This window comes from Cajanus cajan, chromosome 4 (assembly GCF_000230855.2).
Source record: "Cajanus cajan strain Asha chromosome 4, NIPB_CcT2T_4, whole genome shotgun sequence".
NCBI classification, from domain to species: domain Eukaryota; kingdom Viridiplantae; phylum Streptophyta; class Magnoliopsida; order Fabales; family Fabaceae; genus Cajanus; species Cajanus cajan.
The window spans coordinates 43,268,474-43,281,845 of NC_138520.1; the positions used below are offsets into that span (position 1 = coordinate 43,268,474).

Sequence of the window (13,372 nt, forward strand, 5' to 3'; positions counted from 1 at the left end):
CACTAAACACATGTCGGCGGCATCCTTGATGTCAAAATCATGCCCCTCCATAGCCCTTAGCCGATCCTCGAGGGCGTGGAATTGTTCCTTTGATACTTCGGGCTCTTTAATCATAATTCCAGCCCCAAGGGGTACAGCGTGTGGAGGATCTTCTTCATGCTCTTCCTCCTCTCCCTCATGATGGGACCCATGATCACTGTGATGAGATCCATGGATGTTGTGATGACGCATGAGTTCCATCATTTGCGCCATTTGGTCTTTAAGTTGTGAAAGCTCGGTTGTGAGCTTTTTGTTTTGCTCCTCCAATGCTTCCATTTTCTTGATCTTCTTTGCGCGTGTGAGGACAGAGAGATGACCAGCCACTTTCTAAAATGAATTTTTTAATCTAATTAGTTTATTCATGAATACGCTCTTGACATGAGCTTGATAACCCTCCATTTTTAAGGCGCTGCCTTTTTAAAACAGAGTGTTACTACCCTCCTTGACTTATGATCTCTCCTCAACGGAGAATCTCGATAATTATGGGTCTCTTTTACTCATGTCAAGAGGTATTGGTGAACCTAGAATGCATGGTTTATGAGGATGCATGATATCTTTATTGGTAATGATGCACATGCTCCTCACTTTTATTATATTTTCACACATGGTCTTTCCTCTCATGTCATGGTTTTTTCATGCATGGGGATTATTCTTTAGACCTTATCACGAGGTTATTTATTAATGCATAAACAATTGCACATAAGCATTTACACAAACAATTCACTCATCCACGAACAGTCACGAGCGAATCACGAGGTAGGGGTATCCTGCAGAAAAGTGCATATTCAAGGTAGGTTCTAACTGTTCTCACCAGTCCAAGGCCCCCAAGGTGCCCCCATTATAGGGACCCAATTCCTCTCATCGTAGGTCGATGGAAAGCTCCAACGCACCGTCGGACTCAAGTTCATGGTTATCACCTTGAGTGATGTTTTCCGACAACGGTCTACAGGCACCTATAGACCCATTCGACAACCGGCCGTACTAACATCCACTCCCTATGGTTAATCACTCATGCCCCCGGGTATAGAGGGAACTGTTGTGTGCAAAGGTTTGTGTGCAGTTTTTATTTCAAACAATTGCGTGAATTTAAAAATACAACAGTTATTAAAGCCAAATAGATAAACATGTTATCATACAAGTGAGGGGTAATAAAGTAATTTTTAACTATTATTTGTTAAAAATAATCTGTCACTAAATGGGACTGACTCTCGAAGCTTCCCCAGTGAAGTCGCCATCTGTCGCCACCCGGCCCAAACGGGCCTCGGCGGTCGCGAAGACGGTCGAGCTCGCTTTTATTTTAGTTTTGAAAATGTATTGGATTATTAGAACGACTTGTTCTCAAACTGAGACCTTGTCGATCTTATCCAATTTATTTATTAAATGTCTCACCAATCCATGTTAATCCCAAGCGGGACCCTCTATGGATTAGTGGTTTTCGTAGTAAAAGGGTTCGTGGAGTCGCCACCAATGTTTTACTCAAAACATTGGAAAAAGGGATAAGGCAATTGATTTTATAAATCAACTTCGGCCATTACAACCAGAGTTGGGTAAGGGAGTCGGTTACGTGTGGGGAAGGTGTTAGCACCCCATAACGCCCCTTTCGGGTTCCCTATGACAGATTATTTCTAAAAATAATAGTACAAAATTACTAAATTACCCCTATTTATTCTAAGCAATTATAAATTAACTATCTACATGATGACAGTTTAATATGCACACAGAAAGCAGTAAAAGAAGGGATTTTTAGAAAAGAAACCTCTTGAAGCGTGCTTTTTATATATCAAGTAAAACTGGGAAGCTTTTTGGCGTTCCCTCGCTCTACAAGCCCGCTCACTCCTTCCTAAAAAATAATTTTTGACTTGGAAATCCGATGGATTTCCCTTCGACTTAGTTCGAGACTCAAGCAAAATGCTCAGAACTCAAAAACTTCGTCGGATCAACTCTCCGAGTGATTTCTAGGCAGAGCACTGCTCAAAAAAACCCAGAATACTCAAGAAGAGGGTTAAAACTGTGTGTAAAAGTGTGTAATGACGTCAAAATGACGCCATATTTATAGGGAACAGGCGCAATACGGGCTATGGAATCAATACGGCCGTATTGAAATTTTTGAACTTCAATACGGTCGTATTGAGTTCAATACGGCCGTATTGAAATTCAGAAATTTCAATGCGCCCGTATTGAGTTCACTGCGGCTGTATTGAAGCTTCAATACGGCCGTATTGATTTCAGTACGGCCGTATTGAAGTTTCAGAAACTTCAATACGCCGTATTGAGTTCACTGCGGCCGTGTTGAAGCTTCAATACGGCCGTATTAAGTTTAGTACGGCCGTATTGGGCTTCATTCCCTCCACTTCCTTATTTTAAGCTACTCTAAGACCTCTAAACCTACAGATAGCCATCCTATGGTCTTCTAGGAGTCCTTCTGGCTGACTTTCCTTCGATCTTTGAGGGTCTTCGAGTTTTATTTCCGACCCGGACAATTTTAGGGGTCTACAAGTCTCATTTAGCATTGTTCTAGCTAATTCCTCTAGAGACCTATTTTTCCTCTCCATAGCACCATTTTGTTGAGGAGTCCTAGGTGCTGAAAAGTTATGATCTATGCCATGTTCCTCACAAAATTTTTGGAATAAGACATTTTGGAATTCTCCTCCATGATCACTCCTTATTGAGGTAATGTTTGTGTTCTTCTCATTTTGAACTAGCTTAGCAAATTTCTTAAAAGCATTGAAGGCTTCATTCTTAGTAGCAAGAAACATTACCCATGTAAACCTTGAATAATCATCTACCATAACCAGTCCATAGTAATTCCCTCCTAGACTCATGGTTCTTGAAGGACCAAATAAATCCATGTGAATTAGTTGCAAAGGCCTAGAGGTTGAAATATGATTTCTGCTTTTGAAACTAGCCTTCACTTGCTTGCCCTTTTGACAAGAATCACATAGTTTATCCTTGCTGAACTTGAGTTTACGTAGTCCAATTTCTAACTCTTTTCTACTTAATTTGTTTAAATGGTTCATATGTATGTGTGCAACTCTTCTATGCCAATGCCAAACATTGTCTTCCTTAGTGAAAGCATTTTGTGTTAGAAATTGTGATTGAATGCTCTAAGTCTAACATGTAAATGTTATCAATTCTTTTTCCTATGAATCTTATTTCTTTAGTCAATTTATAACAAATCAAACAACAAGAATTATCAAATTCAATTTTGAATCCTTTATCACTTAGTTGGCTTATACTTAGCAAGTTATGTTTTAGCCCTTCAACAAGCAACACATTTTCAATCAATGTTGAGGAAGAAGAGTTACCAACATTTCCATAGCCTAGAATCTTCCCTTTGTTGTTGTCACCATATGTCACAAATCCTTCATGCTTTAATTTCAGACTTGAAAATTTTGAAGGATCTCCAGTCATGTGTCTTGAGCAGCCACTATCAAAATACCATAGCAAACTTTTGGCTCTCAAGCATCCCTACAACAAAGTCAAAAAATTGATTTAGGTACCCATGTGAAGGGTCCTTGGTGGTTAGTTCCCAGCCTTTGGCCTTTTATAATCCAAATCATTTCACCATTAGGAATACCATATTTTTTGGAATAACAACTTCTTATTGTATGTCCCTTTTTACAACAATAAAAGCATGTGATTTGTTTCATGAAATTATTTTTAACTCTTCTAATAGGCCGTCTTCTTTAAAAAAACATTATCATTTCTTTTTGATGGCATATTCTTGCTTTGATTATAACCAAGTCCAATTTTATCAAAGGCATGTCTTTGATTTCCTAAAATAAAGTTCAGATTTGCTTTTCCATTTGTGAATTTTGCAAGTTGATTTTTCAAATCAGCATTTTCTCTTTGTAGAAAATTGCAACTTTCACATTCAGCTTTGGTAGAAAAACTTGTCTCACAAAGCTTCATTGAAACTAAACATTGTTTGCGAATGATCATGTTCAATTTTCAAAATTTCAAGTTCTTGTTCAACTTCAATCAAAGTATTTTCATACCAAGTCAATTTGCTTTTAAGCTTTGTATTTAATGAATCTAATTTTGAGGCTTTCATTGTGTATTTGAATAAATGTCTCTTGAAGTTGATCATGATTAGGATTAGACTCAAGATCATAATCACTTAAAAAAAATGAAAAATTTAGAAGCCAGGTCCATAATAGTTCAAAAAAAAAATGGCTAAAAACCTATTTTGGTCCCTTATAATAATTGTTTGTTTCAATTTAGTCCCACTTTTATTTTTGGTCTCAATTTGGTCCCTAATAAATTAATTGGTTTCAATGTCGGACTTCCGTCTAAATTATTTAAACGGAGTTAACTATTTGCCACGTGGATACCACGTAGATGCACAGGTGGATGCCACGTGGATGCCAAATGTGTTGAAAACACCTGGAACCAGAACGACCCATTCTGAAACCAGAACGGCCTGTTCTTGGTGTACTATTGGTGTGTTAATTTTGCATCTGAAACGGGCCGTTCCAGATGCAAAATTAACACACCACCAGTACATCAGAACGGTCCGTTCTGAAACCAGAACAGGCCGTTCTGGTTTCAGAATGGGCCGTTCTAGATTTAGAACGGCCCGTTCCAGAATGCTAGTTAAGTGAAGACAATATAATATTCTATATTAATTTTATTAAAAAATATAATAATTTTGAAAAATATTTTTTTATGGTAAAAATTTTAAAATTACTTATTTTTATAAAATACAATTGTTTTATAAATAAAGTGATAACTTTTTCTTTTTCTATTTCTGTCTGAAGAAATATTTAAGTGTCACTTTATAATTTTTTGTAACTTATTTAAAATTAGAGGAATAAAGTGATAAAAATTAATAGGATAAACATAATAAAATTATTAATTTGTTTTCTTTTAGTGTCTTCTAAATTTTTATACTCGTTTAAAACAAAAATATTTTATATGTTAATTTGAATTAATTTAACGAAATATCATATGATTTTTAATTTTTTAAATTTTTTTTATAAATTTGATCTATACATGAAAAGCTTTTTAATTTAACAATTAAATTTTTTAAAAATTTGATATAGAACATTAATTATTAAGTAGAATAAATCTATCAAGACTTACTCTTGAAGTAAGTAAATTTTTTCTTCATTAAAAATGAAGATAATTATACCACAAAATAAAAAATAATTAAACAATAAAATAAAATATATAAAAATATTAATTTATTTATTATATTAAATATAACAACATAATTAAAATATAATTAATAATATATATTTTATAAAATTATTAATATTTTATATATAAAAAAAGAATGAAAAATTTTTTAGTGGGGGCAAGTGCCCCTGTGACACCCTTCTACCCCATAATAAATAAGTAACAACAATAAGAATAATTCAATAAATATAATATCAAGAAGGGTCCACATATTTTAATAAAAACTCATAGGTTCACAAGTCTCGAAATAAATAGAAATAATAATAATAATAATAATAAAGTTTAACTCTTAAAATAAAATTATCAAGGTCTCTAAAGAAAATGAAAGGAATCTAGAATTTACAAATATAAGGTGAATATAAAACTCTTAAAAATAAGTCTCCTCAAACGACAAATAACAATTCATAACTAAAGCATCCTAAATTCATGCCCCAATGTCACATCCTATCAGAGCAGAACCCTTTCCCTTTAGAACTCAACACTATGAGTGCCTTCATCTTCACCAAAAAGAAAACCACATAAAAACAGGACGGTGAGAGATAGATAACATCATATATGAACATAGAGCTACCCAATCCCCACCCCACACCGTGCACCAAAATATCATCATTAAATATAAACAACAAATACATCTCATATAATTACCAAACATCATTTTTTTTTTCAATCATACAAGCTTTCATACACATGCTCACTATATGCTCATACACATCTCCTCTCCTAAGAGTTTCAACTTGGCACTCCGCACAATGGGCGTACCTCGTCAATTCCCTTAGTTGTTGCCAATGCGGGCATACCGTTCTCACACCCTCCCAGGGCCGGTATGTTGCACGGTTAAACACCCAGCGGCCCGTGCAAAGGCAATCCACCCACCGTTAAACCCTCTGTGACCAGTGAGCTGCGCAGTTAAACACCCAACGACCCACGCATGGAATGCCTCCCGTCATGGTCCCCCCTGTCTCAACCCTCTCTGGGCCCAGGGTCCAATGCAATATAGCCACGTCTGGCTTCTCAAGCACCACATGCAACTCATAAGTCTCATGCAACTCATGCATCCCACGTAACTCATAATTAATGCATCTCCATTATATAACATCATCACATGTCAATAACAATCCATGCAATATCATCCTCACATGCTAGGTACCTATCATTAAGTTATCAACATCATAGATCACAAATTTCACATAATTCTTCACACACATCACAATATCTATGACATTCAGTTAATAATTTAACCATAACTCGAGATATACATATCCTTTCTAAGTGATCCCAACTCCATTAGAATCCTAACATCAATATCTACAACTTTCATGAAGAACACAAATCCTAATAAAGTCGTTTAGGTTACCATTCAGGGCTAACAAAAATTGATGTTGTGGTTCGCACACAGATTGGAAGGCTCAAATTGCAACTCACATAACGTGATCAAATATTAATATTTTTACACGATTCTTGTGTCTAAATGGTAGCCCCAGATGTCTAGTTTCTAAAAAAACAAACGGCACTTGATTTGGATAACTTCACAGAAAGATATCGCAAAATTACAAACGTATGTCGGGGTCCCGATGCCCGACGCCCAAAACTGGCGCTGAGCGCCCAAATCTCTGCCCAGACTCCCCTCTGTGCAATTAAACCTGCGTTTTACGAGTTCCAACAAGGTTTTTACCAATTTTCACTACTTCTACACCCCGTTGGTTCAGTTTAACTCCATTTATATTCTTCATACGTTCCAAATCAATCCATACACATCTCAAGCCTCAAAAATTGGTTTCCATTGGTTTTACAAAAAAAAAATCTAAACTCTTCTTAACACATAAAATTCAAGTCATCAAATTTAAGGATAAAGAATTAACAAGAAAGCCCCAATGGAATTCAAAGACAATTCAAGAAATAAGTTCTTCCAAATGAATTAAGAATTTTGAACATCGATTGCACAGATAATCGTTCAGAATTTTAAATAGAGTTCCTAGAGGGACTTAGGGATTGCCCTCACTACCCGAACACCCCTATATTCACATATGAAGAAACCCATCCCTCCCGTACCTTAAGGATGATGAATGAAGGCCAACAGAAGAATGACGGAGCAATCTGAACACTTTACGCCTTACTTCAAGAATTTTCTCCTCTCCCCTCTTCCTTCAAGCGTCTGACGTTAAAATGAATATTAGGTAACTGACTACCCCCAAAACCCCTCTAATAATTCCGACTGGGCCAGGCCCATACTCACCCGCCCATCCCCCTCTATTTAATTAAAATGGTAAATAAATAATTAAAAAAAAATAAAACAGTTTCAACTTCTATAATTATTTAAAATACTAATTTATTTTCTGCTCTCTAGAATATAAATATAAATAACTACTAGACTCAAGTTTCTCTCGTAAATATAATTATTATTATTTAGAATCTACTGCAATTTTATAAAATTACTAAATAAAATGATATAAATTATTTTCATAAAAATAGTAATTAATTAAAATTTAATTAATAAAAAATTTAGGATGTTACAACTCTCTCATCCTAAAAGAAAATTCGTCCTCGAATTTACCTGAAGCAAACAATTCCGGGTAAGAATCCTTCATCTTCTCCTCAAGTTCCCAAGTAGCATTTTCCGGCGTTGCTCCACCCCATATCACCTTAACCAAAGGAATTTCCTTACCTCGAAGTTGTTTCACCATTCGATCCTCAACTCTCACCGGTATGGTTTCTACTGTCAAGTTTTCCTTAACTTCAAGATGATCCGACTCAATCACATGCGAAGGATCATGGATGTATTTTCGAAGTTGAGAAACATAGAATACATTATGAAGATTTGACAAATGTGGAGGTAAAGCGATTTGATAAGCCACTGTACCGACTCTCTTAAGAATTTGATACGGACCGATGAAACGAGGTGTAAGCTTTTTAGACTTCAATGCTCTACCAACCCCAGTCCACGGAGTGACTTTCAGGAATACATGATCTCCTTCTTTGAATTCTAAGTCCTTCCTCCTCTTATCAGCATAACTCTTTTGTCTACCCTGGGCTGTTCTCATTCTATCTTAAATTAACTTAACCTTCTCTATGGTTTGTTGTACTACCTCCGGTCCTAAAACAAGATTATCTCCCGGCTCACACCAACACAAAGGTGTTCTACACCTCCTACCATATAGTGCTTCATAAGGTGCCATGCCTATGCTAGAATGAAAACTATTATTATATGTAAACTCTATCAAAGGTAAGAAGCTATCCCAACTACCCCCTTGATCTAACACGCAGGCTCTAAGTAAATCCTCTAATGACTGTATAATTCTCTCAGTCTGACCGTCGGTTTGTGGGTGATAAGCTGAACTAAGTCTAAGCTGAGTCCCCAATGCTTGTTGCAAACTCTCCCAAAATCTAGAAGTAAACCTAGGGTCTCTATCTGAAACTATGCTAGATGGTACACCATGCAATCTCACAATTTCACTAATGTAAAGCTTAGCAAGTTTCTCTAGGGAATACTTAATATTAATAGGTAAGAAATGTGCACACTTGGTCAATCTATCTACAATCACCCAAATAGAATCGTGCCCTCCAACAGTCCTAGGCAAAGCAACTACAAAGTCCATGGAAATGCTATCCCACTTCCACTCTGGTATACTCAAGGGTTGAAGTAATCCTGAAGGTTTTTGGTGTTCTACCTTAGCCTTCTGGCATACTAGGCAAGCACTCGCAAACTCATGTCTCTCTTCATTCTAGGCCACCAAAACATCTTCTTCAAGTCTTGATACATTTTGGTTGAACCTGGATGGAAACTAAGTTTGCTTTTATGCCCCTCTTCAAGTATCAAACGCCTAAGGGTAGCCTCACTAGGTACACACACACGGTCACCAAATCTTACTACTCCATCGCTACCCAATACAAACTCTCCACCACTACCTCCTTCTATCGCCTTTCGCCTAGCCACTAAGAATGAATCCTCTAACTGAGCATCTCTAATCTCCTTCAACATGTCATTACTTACACGAATCATGCCTAATCTTATGCTACTAGAGGTAGTCTCACAAGCTAAACTTAGATCCCTAAACTGAGCTAGAAGGTCCATCTCTCTAATCATCAAGGAAGATATGTGAAGTGATTTTCTGCTTAAAGCGTCCGCTACGACATTTGCCTTACCTGGGTGATAACTCAACTCAAAATCATAGTCCTTCAAGAACTCAAGCCATCTCCTTTGTCTCATATTTAACTCTTTTTGATCGAACAGATACTTAAGGCTCTTATGGTCGCTAAAAACCTCGAATTTAGAACCATACAAATAGTGTCTCCAAATCTTTAAAACAAATACTACAGCTGCCAATTCAAGATCATGGGTAGGGTAATTTCTCTCATGGATTTTCAACTGCCTAGAAGCATAAGCTACTACCTTTCCCTCTTGCATCAACACTCCACCTAGCCCCATCTTAGAAGCATCACAATATACTACAAAAGGTTTATTAAGGTCAGGCAAAACTAGAACTGGTGCACTAGTCAATTTTTCCTTAAGGGTTTGGAAACTAGTCTCACACCTACTATTCCATACAAAGGGAACTCCCTTTCTAGTCAATTCAGTCAAAGGCAATGCTATCTTAGAAAACCCCTTTATAAACCTCCTATAATACCCAGCTAGTCCAAGGAAACTTCTAATCTCGCTCACAGATTTAGGGGATTCCCACTTAAGCACAGCTTCTACCTTAGAAGGATCTACACCGACCCCCCCCTTTGAAATCACATGACCTAAGAAACTCACCTTTTCTAACCAGAAATCACACTTAGACAATTTAGCATACAACTGTTTCTCTCTTAAAATCTCAAGTACTACCTTTAAGTGCTCTTCATGCTCCTCTTTAGTTTTGGAGTAAATGAGTATGTCATCTATAAAGACAACTACAAATTTATCCAAGTACGGATGAAAAATTCTGTTCATATAATCCATAAAAATTGCAGGAGCATTAGTCACACCAAAAGGCATTACAAGGTATTCATAATGTCCATATCTAGTCCTAAATGCAGTTTTGGGTATGTCCTCCTCTTTCACTCTAATCTGATGGTAACCTGACCTAAGATCAATCTTACTAAACACACATGCCCCCACCAGTTGGTCCATAAGGTCATCAATCCTAGGCAATGGATATTTATTTTTAATCATTACCTTATTGAGTTGGCGGTAATCTATACACAACCTCATGCTACCATCCTTCTTCTTCACTAATAGGACAGGTGCTCCCCAAGGTGATACACTAGGTCTCACAAACTTCTTCTCTAACAGCTCCTCTAGTTGTTTCTTAAGCTCGGCTAACTCCAAGGGCGACATCCTATAAGGTGCAGCTGAAATGGGTCCCGTCCCCGGTATTAAGTCTATGGAAAACTCTGTCTCCCTCTCGGGTGGTAGATTAGACATATCCTCAGAGAACACATCAGGGTAATCGCATACTATAGGTAATCTATCCAAGACAGCGCTACTCTCAGAACTCAAAGAAGCTAGTAACATGTATACCTGGGCATCTTCTCTCAGAGACACCTCAACCTGGTTGGCAGTCAAAAAGTCTTTGCTCTTTCTCTCAAGGGGTTGACCAAAAACAACAGTTTTATCAGCACAGTTCAAAAGAACATGGTTGGAAGATAACCAGTTCATACCAAGAATGATGTCTAGCTGACTCAGAGGCAAACAAATTAAGTCAACTAAGAAGTCTCTACCATTAATATGAACAGAACAATTCAAGCATACGTCGGACGTAGAAACTGACCCACTAGTTGGCGTCTCCACACTCAATACAAAAGGTAAGGAAGAAACAAGCAATCTCAATTTGGAAACACAAGCATGTGATATGAACGAATGAGTCGCACCCGAATCAAACAATACAACTAAATGAATTCCAGCAATGAAACCCATACCTTGGATCAAGTCGTCGGATTGAGCGGCTTCAGTACCACTCAAGGCAAATACTCTCCTTGTAGCTTTCGGCTTACTGGCACTGCCGCTAGCACTAGCACTCCTGCTGATACCGGTACCCCGACTAGCACTAGCACTCCCCCCAGCCTCTCCACTAGCCGTCACTGGTCCTTGCTGTGCACGAGGACAATCTCGAGAAATGTGCCCCCGCTCATTACATCTGAAACAGGTGACCTCCCTATCCCCACATTGATTAGCTCGGTGCCCTGGCCTCCCACACTTGAAGCAAGTGAAGGAAGGAGTAGAACCAGTACTCCCAGCTCTAGATGTCTGGCTCGTGGATGGAGCTTGACTCCTCCTATGCACTGAACCCTCACTACCCCGTTACTGTTTGAATTTCCAGCAGGACGAGAGTAAGGCTTACTCCTGCTAGAAGACCCATGCCTGCTCTGATTCCTTACAGGCCCTCCACTTTTGTAGTGAGCAACTCTAGCCCGATTATCTTCATCATAAACTCTGCACTTGTTCACCAGCTCGTGGAATCTAGCAATGCCCTGGTAGTTGAAAGCTTGTTTGATTTCCGGTCGAAGACCACTAATAAATTTCACACATTTCGCTTCCTCATTTGCAACACCCTCATAAGCGGGACAGAATCGTACCAGTGCCTCAAACTTGGCCACATAATCTGCCACAGTATCATCCCCTTGCTTCAGCTCAAGGAACTCCACCTGCTTTTTGTTGCGAATATCTTGTGGGAAATACTTCTCCAAAAACAACCTCTTAAAATTATCCCACGTCATCGGAGTACCCTCAACAATCATCCTCTGGTAGGTACTCTGGCACCAGATTCCAGCATCTCCAGACAACATGAAGGCAGCCAAAGATACCCTATGTACCTGTGGACATTCAATAGCTTGGAATATCTTCTCCACCTCAAACATCCAGTCAGCAGCACCATCCGGGTCATAGCCACCACGGAAGGTAGGTGGATGGTTCCTCTGGAACCGAGCAAGCCAGTCCACTTCTTGATGTTGGTTCAGGTTGCCTACAGCCTGAGCCATAGCCATCAAGGCCTCAACGATAGCACGATCATTCCTACCTCCCCCAGACATCACTTTTCTGATTCACAGAAAAGTAGAGAGTCAAAACAAAACAAACCAATTAAAACAATCATCTCAGTTAAACAACGTCACAACACAACCCACAGAAACATAGCAAGCTCATAACTCAAGGGCGAATGAATCGACCTGCTCTGATACCACTAAATGTGACACCCTTCTACCCCATAATAAATAAGTAACAACAATAAGAATAATTCAATAAATATAACATCAAGAAGGGTCCACATATTTTAATAAAAACTCATAGGTTCACAAGTCTCGAAATAAATAGAAATAATAATAATAATAATAATAAAGTTTTACTCCTAAAAGAAAATTATCAAGGTCTCTAAAGAAAATGAAAGGAATCCAGAATTTACAAATATAAGGTGAATATAAAACTCTTAAAAATAAGTCTCCTCAAACGACAAATAACAATTCATAACTAAAGCATCCTAAATTCATGCCCCAATGTCACATCCTATCAGAGCAGAACCCTTTCCCTTTAGAACTCAACACTATGAGTGCCTTCATCTTCACCTAAAAGAAAACCACATAAAAACAGGACGGTGAGAGATAGATAACATCATATATGAACATAGAGCTACCCAATTCCCACCCCACACCGTGCACCAAAATATCATCATTAAATATAAACAACAAATACATCTCATATAATTACCAAACATCATTTTTTTTTCAATCATACAAGCTTTCATACACATGCTCACTATATGCTCATACACATCTCCTCTCCTAAGAGTCTCAACTTGGCACTCCGCACAATGGGCGTACCTCGTCAATTCCCTTAGTTGTTGCCAATGCGGGCATACCGTTCTCACACCCTCCCAGGGCCGGTATGTTGCACGGTTAAACACCCAGCGGCCCGTGCAAAGGCAATCCACCCACCGTTAAACCCTCTATGGCCAGTGAGCTGCGCAGTTAAACACCCAACGGCCCACGCATGGAATGCCTCCCGTCATGGTCCCCCCTGTCTCAACCCCTCTCTGGGCCCAGGGTCCAATGCAATATAGCCACGTCTGGCTTCTCAAGCACCACATGCAACTCATAAGTCTCATGCAACTCATGCATCCCACGTAACTCATAATTAATGCATCTCCATTATATAACATCATCACATGTCAATAACAATCCATGC

General features: G+C 38.3%; 2 protein-coding genes across 2 annotated transcripts; both read right to left on the reverse strand.

Annotated features, from left to right (window-relative positions):
* Positions 1 to 7,727: 7,727 nt before the first annotated feature.
* Positions 7,728 to 8,258, reverse strand: LOC145957308 (uncharacterized). Its single transcript, XM_083073540.1, has one exon. It carries the CDS (start codon positions 8,256 to 8,258, stop codon positions 7,728 to 7,730), a length of 531 nt encoding a protein of 176 aa, XP_082929666.1.
* A 644-nt stretch (positions 8,259 to 8,902) lies between these two features.
* Positions 8,903 to 12,225, reverse strand: LOC145957309 (uncharacterized). Its single transcript, XM_083073541.1, has 3 exons — positions 11,494 to 12,225; positions 10,472 to 11,392; positions 8,903 to 9,514 (listed from the first exon to the last, which is right to left on the reverse strand). The coding sequence occupies exons 1-3, from the start codon at positions 12,223 to 12,225 to the stop codon at positions 8,903 to 8,905; spliced, it is 2,265 nt and encodes a 754-aa protein (XP_082929667.1).
* Positions 12,226 to 13,372: the final 1,147 nt, after the last annotated feature.

Bases quoted from the DNA above. Each gene is read 5' to 3' on its own strand.
- LOC145957308 (XM_083073540.1), bottom strand. From the start codon at position 8,258: ATGAGAACAGCCCAGGGTAGACAAAAGAGTTATGCTGATAAGAGGAGG.
- LOC145957309 (XM_083073541.1), bottom strand. From the start codon at position 12,225: ATGTCTGGGGGAGGTAGGAATGATCGTGCTATCGTTGAGGCCTTGATG. The intron at 11,393-11,493 runs GTAGTGAGGGTT...ACTTGCTTCAAG, and splicing joins GAAATTCAAACAGTAACGGG to TGTGGGAGGCCAGGGCACCG. The intron at 9,515-10,471 runs GTGAGACCTAGT...TTTGTTTTAAAG, and splicing joins AGCTGTTAGAGAAGAAGTTT to ATTTGGAGACACTATTTGTA.